This window comes from Canis lupus, chromosome 4 (genome assembly GCF_011100685.1).
Source record: "Canis lupus familiaris isolate Mischka breed German Shepherd chromosome 4, alternate assembly UU_Cfam_GSD_1.0, whole genome shotgun sequence".
Lineage (NCBI taxonomy): Eukaryota > Metazoa > Chordata > Mammalia > Carnivora > Canidae > Canis > Canis lupus.
The window spans coordinates 19,596,665-19,610,308 of NC_049225.1; the positions used below are offsets into that span (position 1 = coordinate 19,596,665).

General features: G+C 34.4%; 1 protein-coding gene across 7 annotated transcripts in view; it reads right to left on the bottom strand.

Annotated features, from left to right (window-relative positions):
- CTNNA3 (catenin alpha 3) overlaps window positions 1–13,644 on the bottom strand; it is a 1,666,571-nt gene that overhangs the window by 1,514,196 nt on the left and 138,731 nt on the right. For all 7 annotated transcript variants that reach the window (XM_038534069.1, XM_038534067.1, XM_038534068.1 and 4 more), the window contains one exon: window positions 10,948–11,114. In XM_038534069.1, coding sequence (XP_038389997.1) covers window positions 10,948–11,114 — 167 coding nt within the window. The remainder of the gene's footprint in view (window positions 1–10,947; window positions 11,115–13,644) is intronic.

The following is a 13,644-nucleotide window of genomic DNA, read 5'->3' on the forward strand; positions in this document are numbered from 1 at the left end:
AATTCTTTATCAGGTAAATCATATAAGTCCATTTCATTAGGATCAGTTTCTGGAGATTTACCCTAATCCTTTGTTTAGAACAACAATACCTGATTCTTCACTTTGCTTGGTTCTCTGTATTGGTGTCTGTATATTATACAGAGTAGGCACCTCTCCTAGCCTTCATGGACTGACCTCATACAGAAAACACCCAACAATTAGCTTCTACCTACCCTCTCTTTCCCTAGGGAGAAGCAGACTGCTATGGTTTTGCTCTGCTTCTTGTGCTGAGCCAGGGAAGTGAGGAATGAGCTGTGGTGTCTACCAGGCTAAACTACTCTCACCTAGATTATGCTAAATATAGCAGAGCTCCAAGAGTAGCAAGAAAGAAGCTAGTCCTCAGAGGTTCTCCCTCAGAAAAGTTGGAGTGCTGGGGCACCTGGGTGGCTCAGCTGGTTAAGCATCTGCCTTCAGCTGAGGTCATGATCTAGAGTCCTGGGACCAAGCCCTATGTCAGGCTCCTTGCTCAGTGGGGAGCCTGCTTCTCCTTCGCCCTCTACTGCTGCCCCTGCTCATGCTTCTGCATGCACTCACTTACTCTCTCTCTCTCTGTCAAATAAATAAATAAATAAATAAATAAATAAATCAAAAGAAGAAAGAAAGAAAGAAAGAAAGAAAGAAAGAAAGAAAGAAAGAAAGAAAGAAAGGAAGGAAGGAAGGAAGGCATGCATGTACGGATGAAATCCTAAAATCAGGAAGTCCGTCACACCCACGAAGCACGCCTCCCGAATCCCTCCCTCCTCCCTCCCTAAAGCCCTCCCAGCCTCATCCCTAACATCACGCCAGCCTCGCACCACCCCTCCCGACCTCGCTCCCTCCCACTAAAGAAAGAAAGAAAGAAAAGTTGGCTTGCTGAACCATTAACCAACCCCTTCCCTCCATTAGGAGATGCTGAAGCTAAGGTTTCTTCCTGATGATATGGAGCTATGCCAGCAGCAGGGACTCCCATGAGATGTCCCAAATCTCCCTACTGAGTCAAGAACTGAGTACAAACTTACTGATTCTTCATTCAATTGAGCTTTCCACTAATTCACAAGGTCTCAAAGATTTGAGACCAAAGGTTTAAGCTGATACTATAAACCCTCCCCAAGAGATGTCATACAAACCTATTGATTCCTCTAATACTTATTCTTTTTTTTAAGTATAATTAATACAGTGTTATATTAGTTTCAGATGTACAATATAATGATTCAGCAATTCTATATATTTCTCTGTGCTTATCAAGATAAGTATACTCTTAATCTCCTTCTATTTCATCCATTCCCCCACCCACTTCCCCTTTGGCAATGAACAGTCTGTTCTCTGTATTTAAGAGTCTGATTGTTTGTCTCTTCTTTTGTTTGTTATTTATTTTGTTTTTTAGATTCCACATATGAGTGAAATCATATAGTATGCCTTTCCCTGACTGACTTATTTCACTCAGCATTATACCCTCTAGGTCCATCCGTGTCATTGCAGATGGCAAGATTTCATTTTTTGATGGCTAAGTAATATTCTATCATGTGTGTGTACACACATACATACACACACTACATCTTCTTTATCCATTCATCTATCAATAGGCACTTGGGTTGCTTTCGTATCTTTGCTATTATAAAAGAACGCTACAATAAACATGGAGGTACATATATCTTTAAATTAGTGTTTTTGTTTTCTTTGGTAAATGCCAGTGGTGGAATTACTAGATCACATAATATTTCTATTTTTAATTTTTTGAGTTCTCCATAGTGGCTGCACCAATTTGCATTTCCACTAACAGTGCATGAGGGTTCCTTTTTCTCCACACCCCTGCCAAAATTTGTTATTTCCTGTGGTTCTGATTTTAGCCATTATGAAAGGTGTAAGGTGATAACCCATTGTGATTATGTTTGACATCTGCCATAGAAGCATTTTTCCAGATATATCTCCCCAAGCAAGGAAACAAAAGTAATATTAAACTACTACATCAATACAAAAAGTTTTGCACAGTGAAAAAAATCAATAAAACGAAAAGGCAGCTTATTGAGTGGGACAAGATATTTGCAAATGATGTATCTGAAAAGGAGTTAACATCCAAAATATGTAAAGACTTATACAACAACTCAGTACAAAAAACAAATAATCTGATTTAAATGAGCAGAGAACATAAATAGACATTTTCTCAAAGAAGATATATATATAGCCAACAAACACATGAAGAGATACCTAATATCACTAATCATCAAAGAAATGAAAATTAAATCCTAATGCTTATTTCTTGAGGCTTTCCAAATATATCTGTCTTATTTGCTCTCATGAACTCCAAACATATCTTTTAGTATCTATTACCTTTCATATGTGCCTTGAGTCCAGTATGTCTAAAACCCATAAACTACCTCTCTTCTATATAAAACTTAAAACCCAGTGCCCAAACAGATTACTAAAAGGCCACTTGATGCTTCCCTTTCCATCTGACCAGATTCCAAACACTTTCCAAATTGTATTCTTCCTTCATCTCTCTCATTCATTCTCTATCCCACCCCATCATTTCACAACCAGATGACAACACCTAATTACTAGTCTCTCTGTCTCCACTCTGGCCCCCTACACACTGCTGCCAGTGTAATAGTCCTTACATGCAAATCTACTTATATTCATACTTAAAATTCTTTAATGGTTCCCCCTTAGCTTTCAGACCATAAACTTTTTAATTTAGCACACAGGCCTTTCACAAGTAGGCCTATGCCTATCTCTCCACCTTCAACCCTTTTTCATTTTTAAACATTTTATTTATTATTTTATGGGGTTTTGAGATCCTTAATAAATTCTGGATATAAGCCATTCATTATATAAATGATTTGCCCATATAGTCTTCCAGTCTGTGGCTTGTCTTTTCATCTCTCTCTCTCTCTCTCTCTCTCTCTCTCTCTCTCTCTCTCTCTCTCTCTCCCCTCTCTCTCTCTCTCTCTCTCTCTCTCTCTCTCCCTCATGGTTGACATTCAGTGTTACATCGTTTGAGGGATATAACATAGTGATTTTTGACCTCAACCCTCAGAAGGCTTACAGGTTTTTGAGTATGTACTGCTCCTGCAGTTAAAATGTCTCTTCCTCCACCTTCTTTGTCTAGTTAACTCTCCAAACTTGGCCATGCATTATTCACTCAAAACACTTTCCGTATAAAACTGCCATTACACCTATGTAACACCTTATACGAACACATTAATTTATGCCTTAAATTCCAGGAGAAAAGAACTGTGGTATTACTTTTCTAAACTTGAATCCCCAAACACAGTAGTGATCATCACAGAGTAGTGCACAAAAACCAATTATTTGCTGAATGGATTAATTAATCAAATTGGAGCTACCTAGAATGATGCTGGTCCTTTTTAAAGTTAAATTTTTACAAGGTTTAAATTTTCTTTGTCCCTAAAATTTTCAATATAAAAGTCAGCACAAATCCGGTGATTTGTACCTTATTAGTCTCCATTTTCCACTTCCTTCCATTCTGTCTTCAATACCAGTCTAGTAACCTGATTTTTCTTAAAGCTTAATATCTTCTATATATTTTGCCTAGGATCTTCTGCAGGATAAACTCAGGTTCTAATAGCTCTTAAAAATACAGTAATTTCTCTCTTTATAAGCTGCTGATATTTTTAATAAGAAAAAGTTTTTAGAAAGTCTTTTTGCAGGTATACCTGCCTTTTAATAATCAAGAGTGGCTTCAAAAAATCTCAGCTAACAATACAGTAGTGTGTGATTTTTCTGTCAGCATTACAAATATTCTTCACATTCAGAATCATTTGTTCAGTGTAGAAAAGCATTATAGCAATCTGTGTAGAAAATATTAAAGATGTAGTTCACACAAGAAGTTATTAAATACCAGGCCCATTTCTTATAATGACAATAGTCTATTTCCTAATGCAAAGGTACCCATATTTCCATTTTAAAAAATAAAACTCTAGTATAGTAAATGGAAAAAGCTGAAAAATTCAACTCGGGAGTCAAATTTATTTCCCTTCATTTTTTAGGAATAAGGGCAATATTGCACTGCAAGAGTCAAAAGAGCAAGGTACCATGGTGGCAAAAGGTAGGACAGGAAGACGAAAGAAAATGAAAGAGAACACCAGTTCTTGCCAGGTAATTTATATATCATTTAATCTTTATAAGATCCTTTCAAAGTATTCAGAGTAAGTTTATTATCCTTATAGCTCAGAAAAAGAAACCAAGGCTTACAGATTTTAACTTTCCCAAATTCACCCAGCTAATCAACACCAGAGCCAGGATTCAAGCAAGGTCTCTCTTCTGCCAAAAAAGAATGGTTTTTTTCTCCACATTGTCCTGACTCCTAAAGAAAGCAAGAGATATATCCTAGCCAATTTCATCTCAAATAAAATTGACCCTTATAAAGTCCAGATGTCAATAAAGTAAGATGTGGTATCCTCAGAAGTACAAATAGTAAAGTTAAAAAAAAAAAAAAAAAAACCAGTACCAAAAAAGAAATTTCTAAATTCCGATAGAAAATTATGAACAATAGTGGTAATAAAGCCAAACTGCTTTCCCAAGTTTCTATAATTAATTTAATATTGAAAGATCATCATTCTTTTCTCTATCCTCTCTTACCTTGGATTTGGACCTATTTCCCAGAGAAGAAAACATATTTTCTTAAGGAACTATATGATTTTAAAATTGCCATATCAGGAATCTTTGATGTACTTCATTATATAACAACTCTGTTTGGGCTGACACTACTTTCTCTATTGGGAATTACTCAGTGAACCATGTTTGCACTAGTTGGTGATCTTAGTCTATGTCCTCATAAATGCTTGATTATAATTGCATCTCTGGGGGCAGTCTCAGTGGAAACAAGATAATTTAATAGAGATAAGAAAGCATAAAGAAGTCAGGAAATGTATAGCTATAGACTATGAATCAAGAATTGAGTAATATATCGTTGACCTGACATCTAAAAGGAAATATACCACAATAGGGATGAAAAATTCTGTAATTTAGAAAAAAAATCATTGTAAGGAAGAAAAGAATAAGACAACATAAGAAGACATTGTGATAGCTTGAAGTCTGGTATTGTCATGCTACTAGCTTTGGTTTTCTTTTTCAATATTCCTCTGGCTATGCAGGGCTATACAAATTTTAGGATTATTTGTTTCAGCTCTGTGAAAAAGATCTATGGTATTTTGATAGGAATTACATTGAATGTGTAGATTACTCTAGGTAGCATAGACATTTTCACAATATTTATTCATCCAATCCATGAGCATAGGATATTTTTCCATTTCCTTGTGTCTTCCTCAATTTCTTTCTGCCTTCGGCGTGGGTTATGATCCCAGCGTCCTGGGATTGAGCCCTACACTGGGCTCTCTGCTCAGTGAAGAGTCTGCTTCCCCCTCTCTCTGCTGCTCTGCCTTCTTGTACACACATTCTCTCTCTCTCTCTCTCTCTCTCTCTCTCTCTCTGTCAAATAAATAAAATCTTTTTTAAAGATTTTAAAATGTAGCAGGGAATTATATAAGAGTGTTGGGGGAGCTCAAATTAAGCAGAAGATTGTGTAAAATAGTAAGATACAATTGGAAGAGAGAAGAAGCTGGCTTTTTCCCATTACATTCCAAACAAGAGCAAGAAATTTAAAAAGTTGCCTACTTCTTTTGAAAGAAGAGTGTGTGTCCAGAAGAAGAAATCTATACCTATAAAGTTGATTCTCTCCCCCTAAAAATCATCTATAATACATTATTATATAGTAGGATGTTATGAATATATGTATGTAAGAGAGAAGAGAGATAGCTGGCTACAGAATTCTTCTTAGGGAAAAAATTATCTATGCTGAGGAAAATACTTTAAGGAGTACTTTAAGGTAGAGACTGATATATGAGGGCACAAATTAGCAGAAACACTGCATTCAAATGAATAGGAATTTAAGGGTGTGAGGGAGAACTAAGGAGAGTAGGTAGGGAAAAAGGAGGTAGAAGAGTAATGAGATTGCTAATGAAGTTGCTAAAGATTTTGAAGATTTCTAATATACAGATTGGAGCCACTTGGAAGACAGTGTTATACTACAGGACCCCCTCCCTTTTACCTTCCTAAATTTCTATAAGGTTTGCCATATACACAAATATGCCTGGCCTGGGAGTTTTGGACTGTGTGTGTGTGTGTGTGTGTGTTCACGCATGCACACGCGCATGCACGTGTGTATGTCAAAATCAAGGGGGGAAAGGTCAATTTCCAATTATAGATTAACATACTATAAAATAGGGATAGAAAGACCATTCATAAACTAAAGTAATTCAGTGAAAGCAAATTCTTGGAAGCAGAGATGGGTCTGAGAATATGAACCCCAGAGAATTTGCAGAAATCTTGGGGAGAACATTATAGTTGATAGGACATAGAATTAGGGTTCAAGCCAATTATAGCTGAATTTTAAGGGCAAGAAGCTCCCAGGAGACAAATGATTTACAGCCATAAGTATGCAGATTGTGAGTGATTAAAAAATGAATGTCAAAAAAAGACATAAAAAGAAAGAAAATGAATGAAAGCAAGCAAGCAATAGTCACTTGGAACTCCTACAGGGTTATTAAAAGTAAGTCATGCCAAGCTAACCTCATGCCCTTTATAACTGGTGTTACTAGACAGATAAATCCACAATGCCACAGATAATACATCTTGATTTCAGCAAGGCCTTTCTTTAAGAAAGTGCTTAATAATAAAATAAAGAACATGGTTTATACAGTAGCCTAATAAAGCAAGTTTGAAGCTCAATGACTTGACTCAAAATGTGTTAATGTTTGATTGATGTTATCTGCAAGGAAAGTACATTACTGTTTTCCATGTCATTAAACAGTTTTTCATGAATAACTTGTTTTTGAAAAATCTGAAAATGATACCAGGTTAGGAGGTAAAGACAAAATCAAAAGTCAAAAAGATCTGAATGGACTATAACAAAAACCAGAATTAACAGGATAAAATTTAATGAATATAAGTTTAACACCTAACTTTACATATAAAAAAAATAAAACTAGTATCAGAGGAAGATCTGAATTGAGTAGTTTTGAGTTAGAGACTTGGAGGTTTTAACTGCTCACAAAATCAGTATGAACAAACAGCATGACAAGGCTATCACAATAAGGTAAGATAATGTTAGACATTAAATCAAACAGGTAATTGAGTATATTATGGAATGTACACAACAGGGATTTTGTTTATATTGCATGATGTTTTGATTTCAGTATTTTATGGGAATTACCTATAATCCAGAATATGAATAGAAAAGGATTTACCTAGACAAGTTTAGGGACTTCTCTTTCTTATATTGGCAAATTAATAATTTAGTCCAATCCTCTTGCTTAAGAAAACTACGATTGATGAAATGTAAAATATTTTGTCTTAAAAACATCTAAGAGCTAACAAAACAGAAAGGAATTTCTTGATATGAGTTCCAGAAAAGGTAACGTTTAGGACACAAAAATAGCCATTCACATGAAAAGACAGGACACTATTAGCAAAAAAAACAGTGAGTCCAGACACTAAAGTTTCCAAATTTTAACTAAAATAAATGTATTTACCATGTTTTAAGTACCTCAATATCAAAATTGAAAATTTCATCAGGAAACTGAAAATCATACAAGATATGGAAATTCAAAAGTATTCAGAATAGTCTAAAACTGTCATATTAGGAATATTCCAGGGTCAAGAAATTTTTAGCCTAGGTAAGAGAAGACGTAAGTCCAAAGGATAAACATCAGTTATTTGAAAAATGTCTGTTATTATTACTTTGGTTCTATGTTGCTCAAGAAAGCAAAACTAGAAGCAGTAAATGGAAATAGCAGAAAGACATCTTTAAGCTCTGTTTAAGCTAGAGAAAAATATCTCTAACAATTGGAACTGCCCAAAGTCAGGTTCATCATCTCTTAGAACTGAGACTGTTATTACTGTTAGACAGTTATGTATTGCACATTGTACTGTAGGAAAGAGTCTAATCTACATCAATAAGATAGACTATAAGGGCACTCACATTTCTCCTCTATAATTTTTAATTCAAATGGAAATTTAATATAACCATAAATACTATTATAAATATGCTTTGGGCTGCCTGGGTGACTTAGTTGGTTAAACATCTGACTCTTGATCTCAACTCAGGTATTGATCTCAGGTTCAGGCCCTGCACTGGGCTCCACACTGGATGTTAAACCTACTTTTAAAAAAAAGAAAGAAAGGAAAAAGAAATATTCTAAATCACTAATTCCCAAAGTATGGTCTGAGAAAGCTCCAGGATTAACATATTATAAAAGAGTCCTGGGATCCCTGGGTGGCTCGGCGATTTAGCGCCTGCCTTTGGCCCCGGGGCCTGATCCTGGAGTCCTGGGATCGAGTCCCACATCGGGCTCCTGGCATGGAGCCTGCTTCTCCCTCTGCCTGTGTCTCTGCCTCTCTCTCTCTCTCTCTCTGTCTATGATGAATAAATAAAATCTTAAAAAAAAAAAGTCCTAAGGTTAAAAAATTGGGGAAACTCTGAATTAAGCAAAATTAAATGCATTTCGTTGCATCAATATTTCTCACCAACTTTAATGTGCTTATGTGCATCAAAAATATTCAGAGAATTTCTATATGCAGCACTAACCATTAAAAAAATCCTTTTTTTCATGTTGTACATTTATAATACAAACTCTGCAGAATACTCTGGGGTGGGGGGAATGTTGACCCAAATAATCCTAATCTTGATAATATAAATAAAAATTCAGTTTGTCCATTTTTGTCAAGAGAATTGAGTTAATGATACAATTTAAATATAAATTTTTCATGAGGATGAAATAATGAAACACTATCACAATTTACCACAAAAGGTTTTCCCTTTTTCTTGATATGGAATCATTGCTGTACTACACACACTGATAAGTGTCATAAATGATGTAGCCTAAGCTGAGTTACCAATAAATGTGGGAGAGACTAGAGTTAAGAACACTCCTTTCACCCCTCCTCCTGACATACTTAAATAATTTAACAACCTGTTATAGGCTCTTAAATTGTCTAAACATTTCTGAAAGGTATTTATAGTTAAGGCCATCCTAACCCTTGGAATACTATGTTCCAAAAACGGGTTTTTTTCCCCTACTGCCTTGAGCAAATTTCTTAAATAAATATGCCCTAGTCTATCTTCAAAATAAAAATCATTATCATAAGGCTGTTGCTGAAGATTGAATTACAGGAGATAATCTAGCACAGTGCTTACCACATTATAAAAAGTTAATAAATACTAACCATAAAAAATAGTACTTGTTTTGCTTTGATCTTCAATTATGTCCTGCACAAATCAATGGAACAGGATTTAAAAAAGCAGAAATGGGCCAACAACTATATGGTCAACTAATCTTTGACAAAGCAGGAAAGAATATTCATTGGAAAAAAACTCTCTTCAACAAATGGTATCGGGAAAACTGGACAACTGCAGAATAATGAAAGGATCACTTTCTTACACCATACACACACACACACACACAAAAAAAAAAAAAAAAAAAACTCAAAATGGATGAAAGACCTAAATGTAGACAGGAAACCATCAAAATCCTAGAAGAGAACACAGGCAGTGTTCGGCCACCGCAACTTCTTACGAGACGTATCTCCAGAGGCAAGGGTACAAAATCAAAAATGAACCATTGGGACTTCACCAAGAGAAAAACCTTCTGTGTAATGAAAGAAATAATCAACAAACTAAAAGACAACCTACAGAATAAGAGAAGATATTTGCAAATGACATATCTGATAAAGGGTTAGTATCCAAAATCTATATAGAGCTTATCAAACTGAACACTCAAAAAACAAATAATCCAATTAAAAAATGGGCAGAAGACATAGATATTTTTCCAAAAAAGACCAACAGATGGCCAACAGACACATGAAAAGATGTTCAATGTCACTCATCATCAGGGAAATACAAATCAAAACTGCAATAAGCTATCCCCTCCCACCTGTCAAAATGGCTAAAATCAACAACTCAAGAAACAGCAGGTTTGGCAAGGATGCAGAAAAAGGGAACCCTCCTGCACTGTTGGTGAGAATGCAAACTGGTGCAGCCACTCTGGAAACAGTATGGAGCTTCCTCAAAAAGTTAAAAATAGAACCACCCTATGACCCAGCAATCCTACTACTAGGTATTTACCCAAAGAATACAATACTAATTCAAAGGGATATATGCACCTCAACATTTATAGCAGCATTATCAATAATAGCCAAATTATGGAAAAAGCCCAAAATGTCCATCAACTAATAAATGGATATAGATTTGGTCTGTAAATACAATGGAATATTAGTCAGCCAAAGAAAAGAATAAAATCTTGCCATTTGCAACAACATGGATAAAACTAGAGGGTATGATGCTAAATGAAATAAGTCAGTCAGAGAAAGACAAATACCATATGATTTCACTCATATGTGGAATTTAAGAAATAAAACAAATCAACAAAGGGGGAAAAAAGAGAGAGATGCAAACCAAGAAACAGTCTTAACTGAAGAGAGCAAACTGATGGTTAGCAGAGGGATGGTGGGTATGGAGATGGGAATTAAGGAGTGCATTTGTGTAAAAAAAAAAAAAAAAGGAATGCACTTGTGATGAACACCAGGTACTGTATGTAAGTGTTGAATGACTAAATTGTATGCCTGAAACTAATGTTACACTATATGTAAACTGGGATTTAAATTAAAGCTTTAAAACATTTTTATATTTTTAAGTTTTAAAAAATAAAACAAATGAATAAACAAAATACTAACTTCTGGCTTTGTTCTTTTGAAGTATATAAGAGTTGCACAATCCAATCAAGTCAGCTTCTGCTGGGTGACATTAAGAAATGAGGGCGAGTCTGGGATGGCACTTTAGGATTGATGCCAGTTTCAGAAAATGGAATTAGAAGTGAGAACACCACCAAGGTAAACTAGCCATCTTTTACTTACAGCTGACACGTGCTGCAAGAGACACATGACATCTATCATATCTGCGAGGATAAGGAGTCTGGTAACTGCAGCCAACAAGGCACGGGCAGCTTGAACCACAGCTTCCCTTTTGGGAAGATAACAGGGATCATCTGCAAATCTCTCAGCTGATACTTTCAGAGTTTCACCTGAAAAACACAATCCAAAATAATATACTTTAAGTTTCAGCTATACCTGTTAAGCATTTATAAACCTAATTCCAAATACATTCTATGACTAAACATAATATTAAAATAGTGTCAGTTACACTAGAACATTGTCTCTTAATAAACAATGGAATTTAAAATCAACATTTGTTTTTGATAAATGCTCTGGAGTTTAGGAAGCATGATACCATTTTCCTGCAAGAGAACTATGCTCAAATGACTAGCAACATCTAGCAAAATTGCTGTCAAGTTCTGCATTTGCTGAATCTCATTTACTGTGAAAGGTTTCATTACTAAGACTTCAATTGGAAAATCTTGTTTATAAAAGTAATAAATCTTCATTGAGTTACTTTCCAAGTCAGTGTTAGAAAGAATTAGCCTTTGATACAGGAACTCTCTGATAAAAGTTTAACATAGGCAGATTTATTCTATAACTAAGTTTAGAACTAAGTTATAAAAATTATATTTCATAGTACATAATTGTTAGAGAAATACACCTACAATTTTCAAGATTTTTTCATTGAAAATACATTTCATGACGAAAGAAATGTGTACTCATCCATTTTATAAAAGTTCACAATTCAAGGGCACCTGTGAGGTTCAACGGTTAAGGATCTGCCTTCAGCTCAGGTCATGGTCCCAGGGTCGTGGTACCAAGCCCCATATTGGGCTCCCTGCTCAGCAAAGAGTCTGCTTCGCTCTCTCCCTCTGCCCCTCCCCTCCACTTGTGCTCTCTCTCTCACACTCTCTCAATAAATAAAAACAAAAAAGTTCACAGTTCAGAAGGGTATAAAATGAAAAAGTTCTTCTTTATCCCTCTCCAGTAACATAATTGTTAAAGAATTATCATATCCACTACTTTTTAAGTTTTTCAATTTGAACTTATTATGAAAACAATATGTGCTCATTACTTTTAAATAATTCTCCATACTGAAGAGTATAAAGTGAAAAAAATTCTTTATGAAGTCTCCATATGAGTCACTCAAAAATATTCACTGAATTCTTGTATATCCACCCAGAAATTTTCCACGAATGTATGTTTTATTGTGCATATGTACATATGTATATTTATATGTATAAATTTGTATATATAGATTTATGTATATATTTAAATCTATTTTTATGAATATGTTCACATATTCATATATGTTAATATATAAAGAAAGATTTTCTGTCATAGGAAAACAGAGACATTTTATATGTTATAAATGGAACATACAAAAGATACAGGTATAGATCCTTTTCACAAATATTATCATACTATAAAAACTTTCTATAATTTGCCTTTTAATTTATCAATTTATTTTCTTTTCACATTGGGATGGATATAAGTGACCAGGAAACATTAAAAGATGCATAGTAATAACAATACAGGTTCTGAAGCTGTTCTGCTTCAGTATCTGCCCTACTACCTCAAACAAGTCACTTAACTTCTTTACACCTTATATTTCCTCTAAATAGATCTAATAATAACAGTACCTATTATTTTTATGAAAATTAAATAAGAACAGAGCTTTGAGCTTAGTAAAGACTTGATAGGCAGTTGTTCTTTTTCATACTTGAGTAAAGTTACATTTTATTGATATACTATAACTTATTTTACCAGTCCTCTATTAAATACATAAATAATTTCCAACTTTTTCCTACTTCAAACAGTACACAAAGAATGACACATATCTTGCATGCACGAACAAATTAGCTGGAAGATAAATTCTTAAAAGTAGAACTGCTAAGTCAAGAAGCAAGTGAATTTTGTTTTCATATATATATTGCCAAAAACTTCTCCAAAACACAGCCATCTCACCAACAATAAAGGGTTTGTCTTATTTACTCCATTAATATTTTAGTTTTTATTTATTCATGAACTTCAGCATAATAAAAATGAAATGAATTATTTTTATTAAATATAACAAAGAATATTGTTAATAATGGACAAAATCTGTGAAGAGGATCTGAGATTGTCTCAACATGTTAGTATACCACCTTTAGTTCTCTTAGCAATATGAAGTTAGGAATTTGAACTATTAAGTCAGACACTTTTAAGGTCAAATTCTCGTTAGCCTCTTCTAGCTCTGAGACCTTGAGTGCTTGAATACTTTCAGCATCCTCACCTAAAGGAAAAGGATAGAAATATTACTTATCTCACAGTGTTTCTGAGATGATTAAATGAGATATAATTCCTAATACGCATTTAACACAGTATCTGGACTTGGGAAGCACTCAACAAATAGCTCTTATTTTCTCAGGAAATTTTTAGTAGAGTTGGTAAATTTTTAAGACCAGGAAATGGTGATTTTTATGTATTTCTCTGCAACTCGGAATTTCTGCAAGGAGACTGAAAAACTAAAGTGACCTCAGAAATGTAGAGAGCAGATGAATTCCCACAAAAAGATTATCTTTTCTTGTCATGATTCTAAATTGTAAAGTTATGACAGCCTTTAGATAATACTATCTTTGACTTCATATACTAAAACTAAATATACATTAAAAAGAATTATGTGTTCTTGACTAA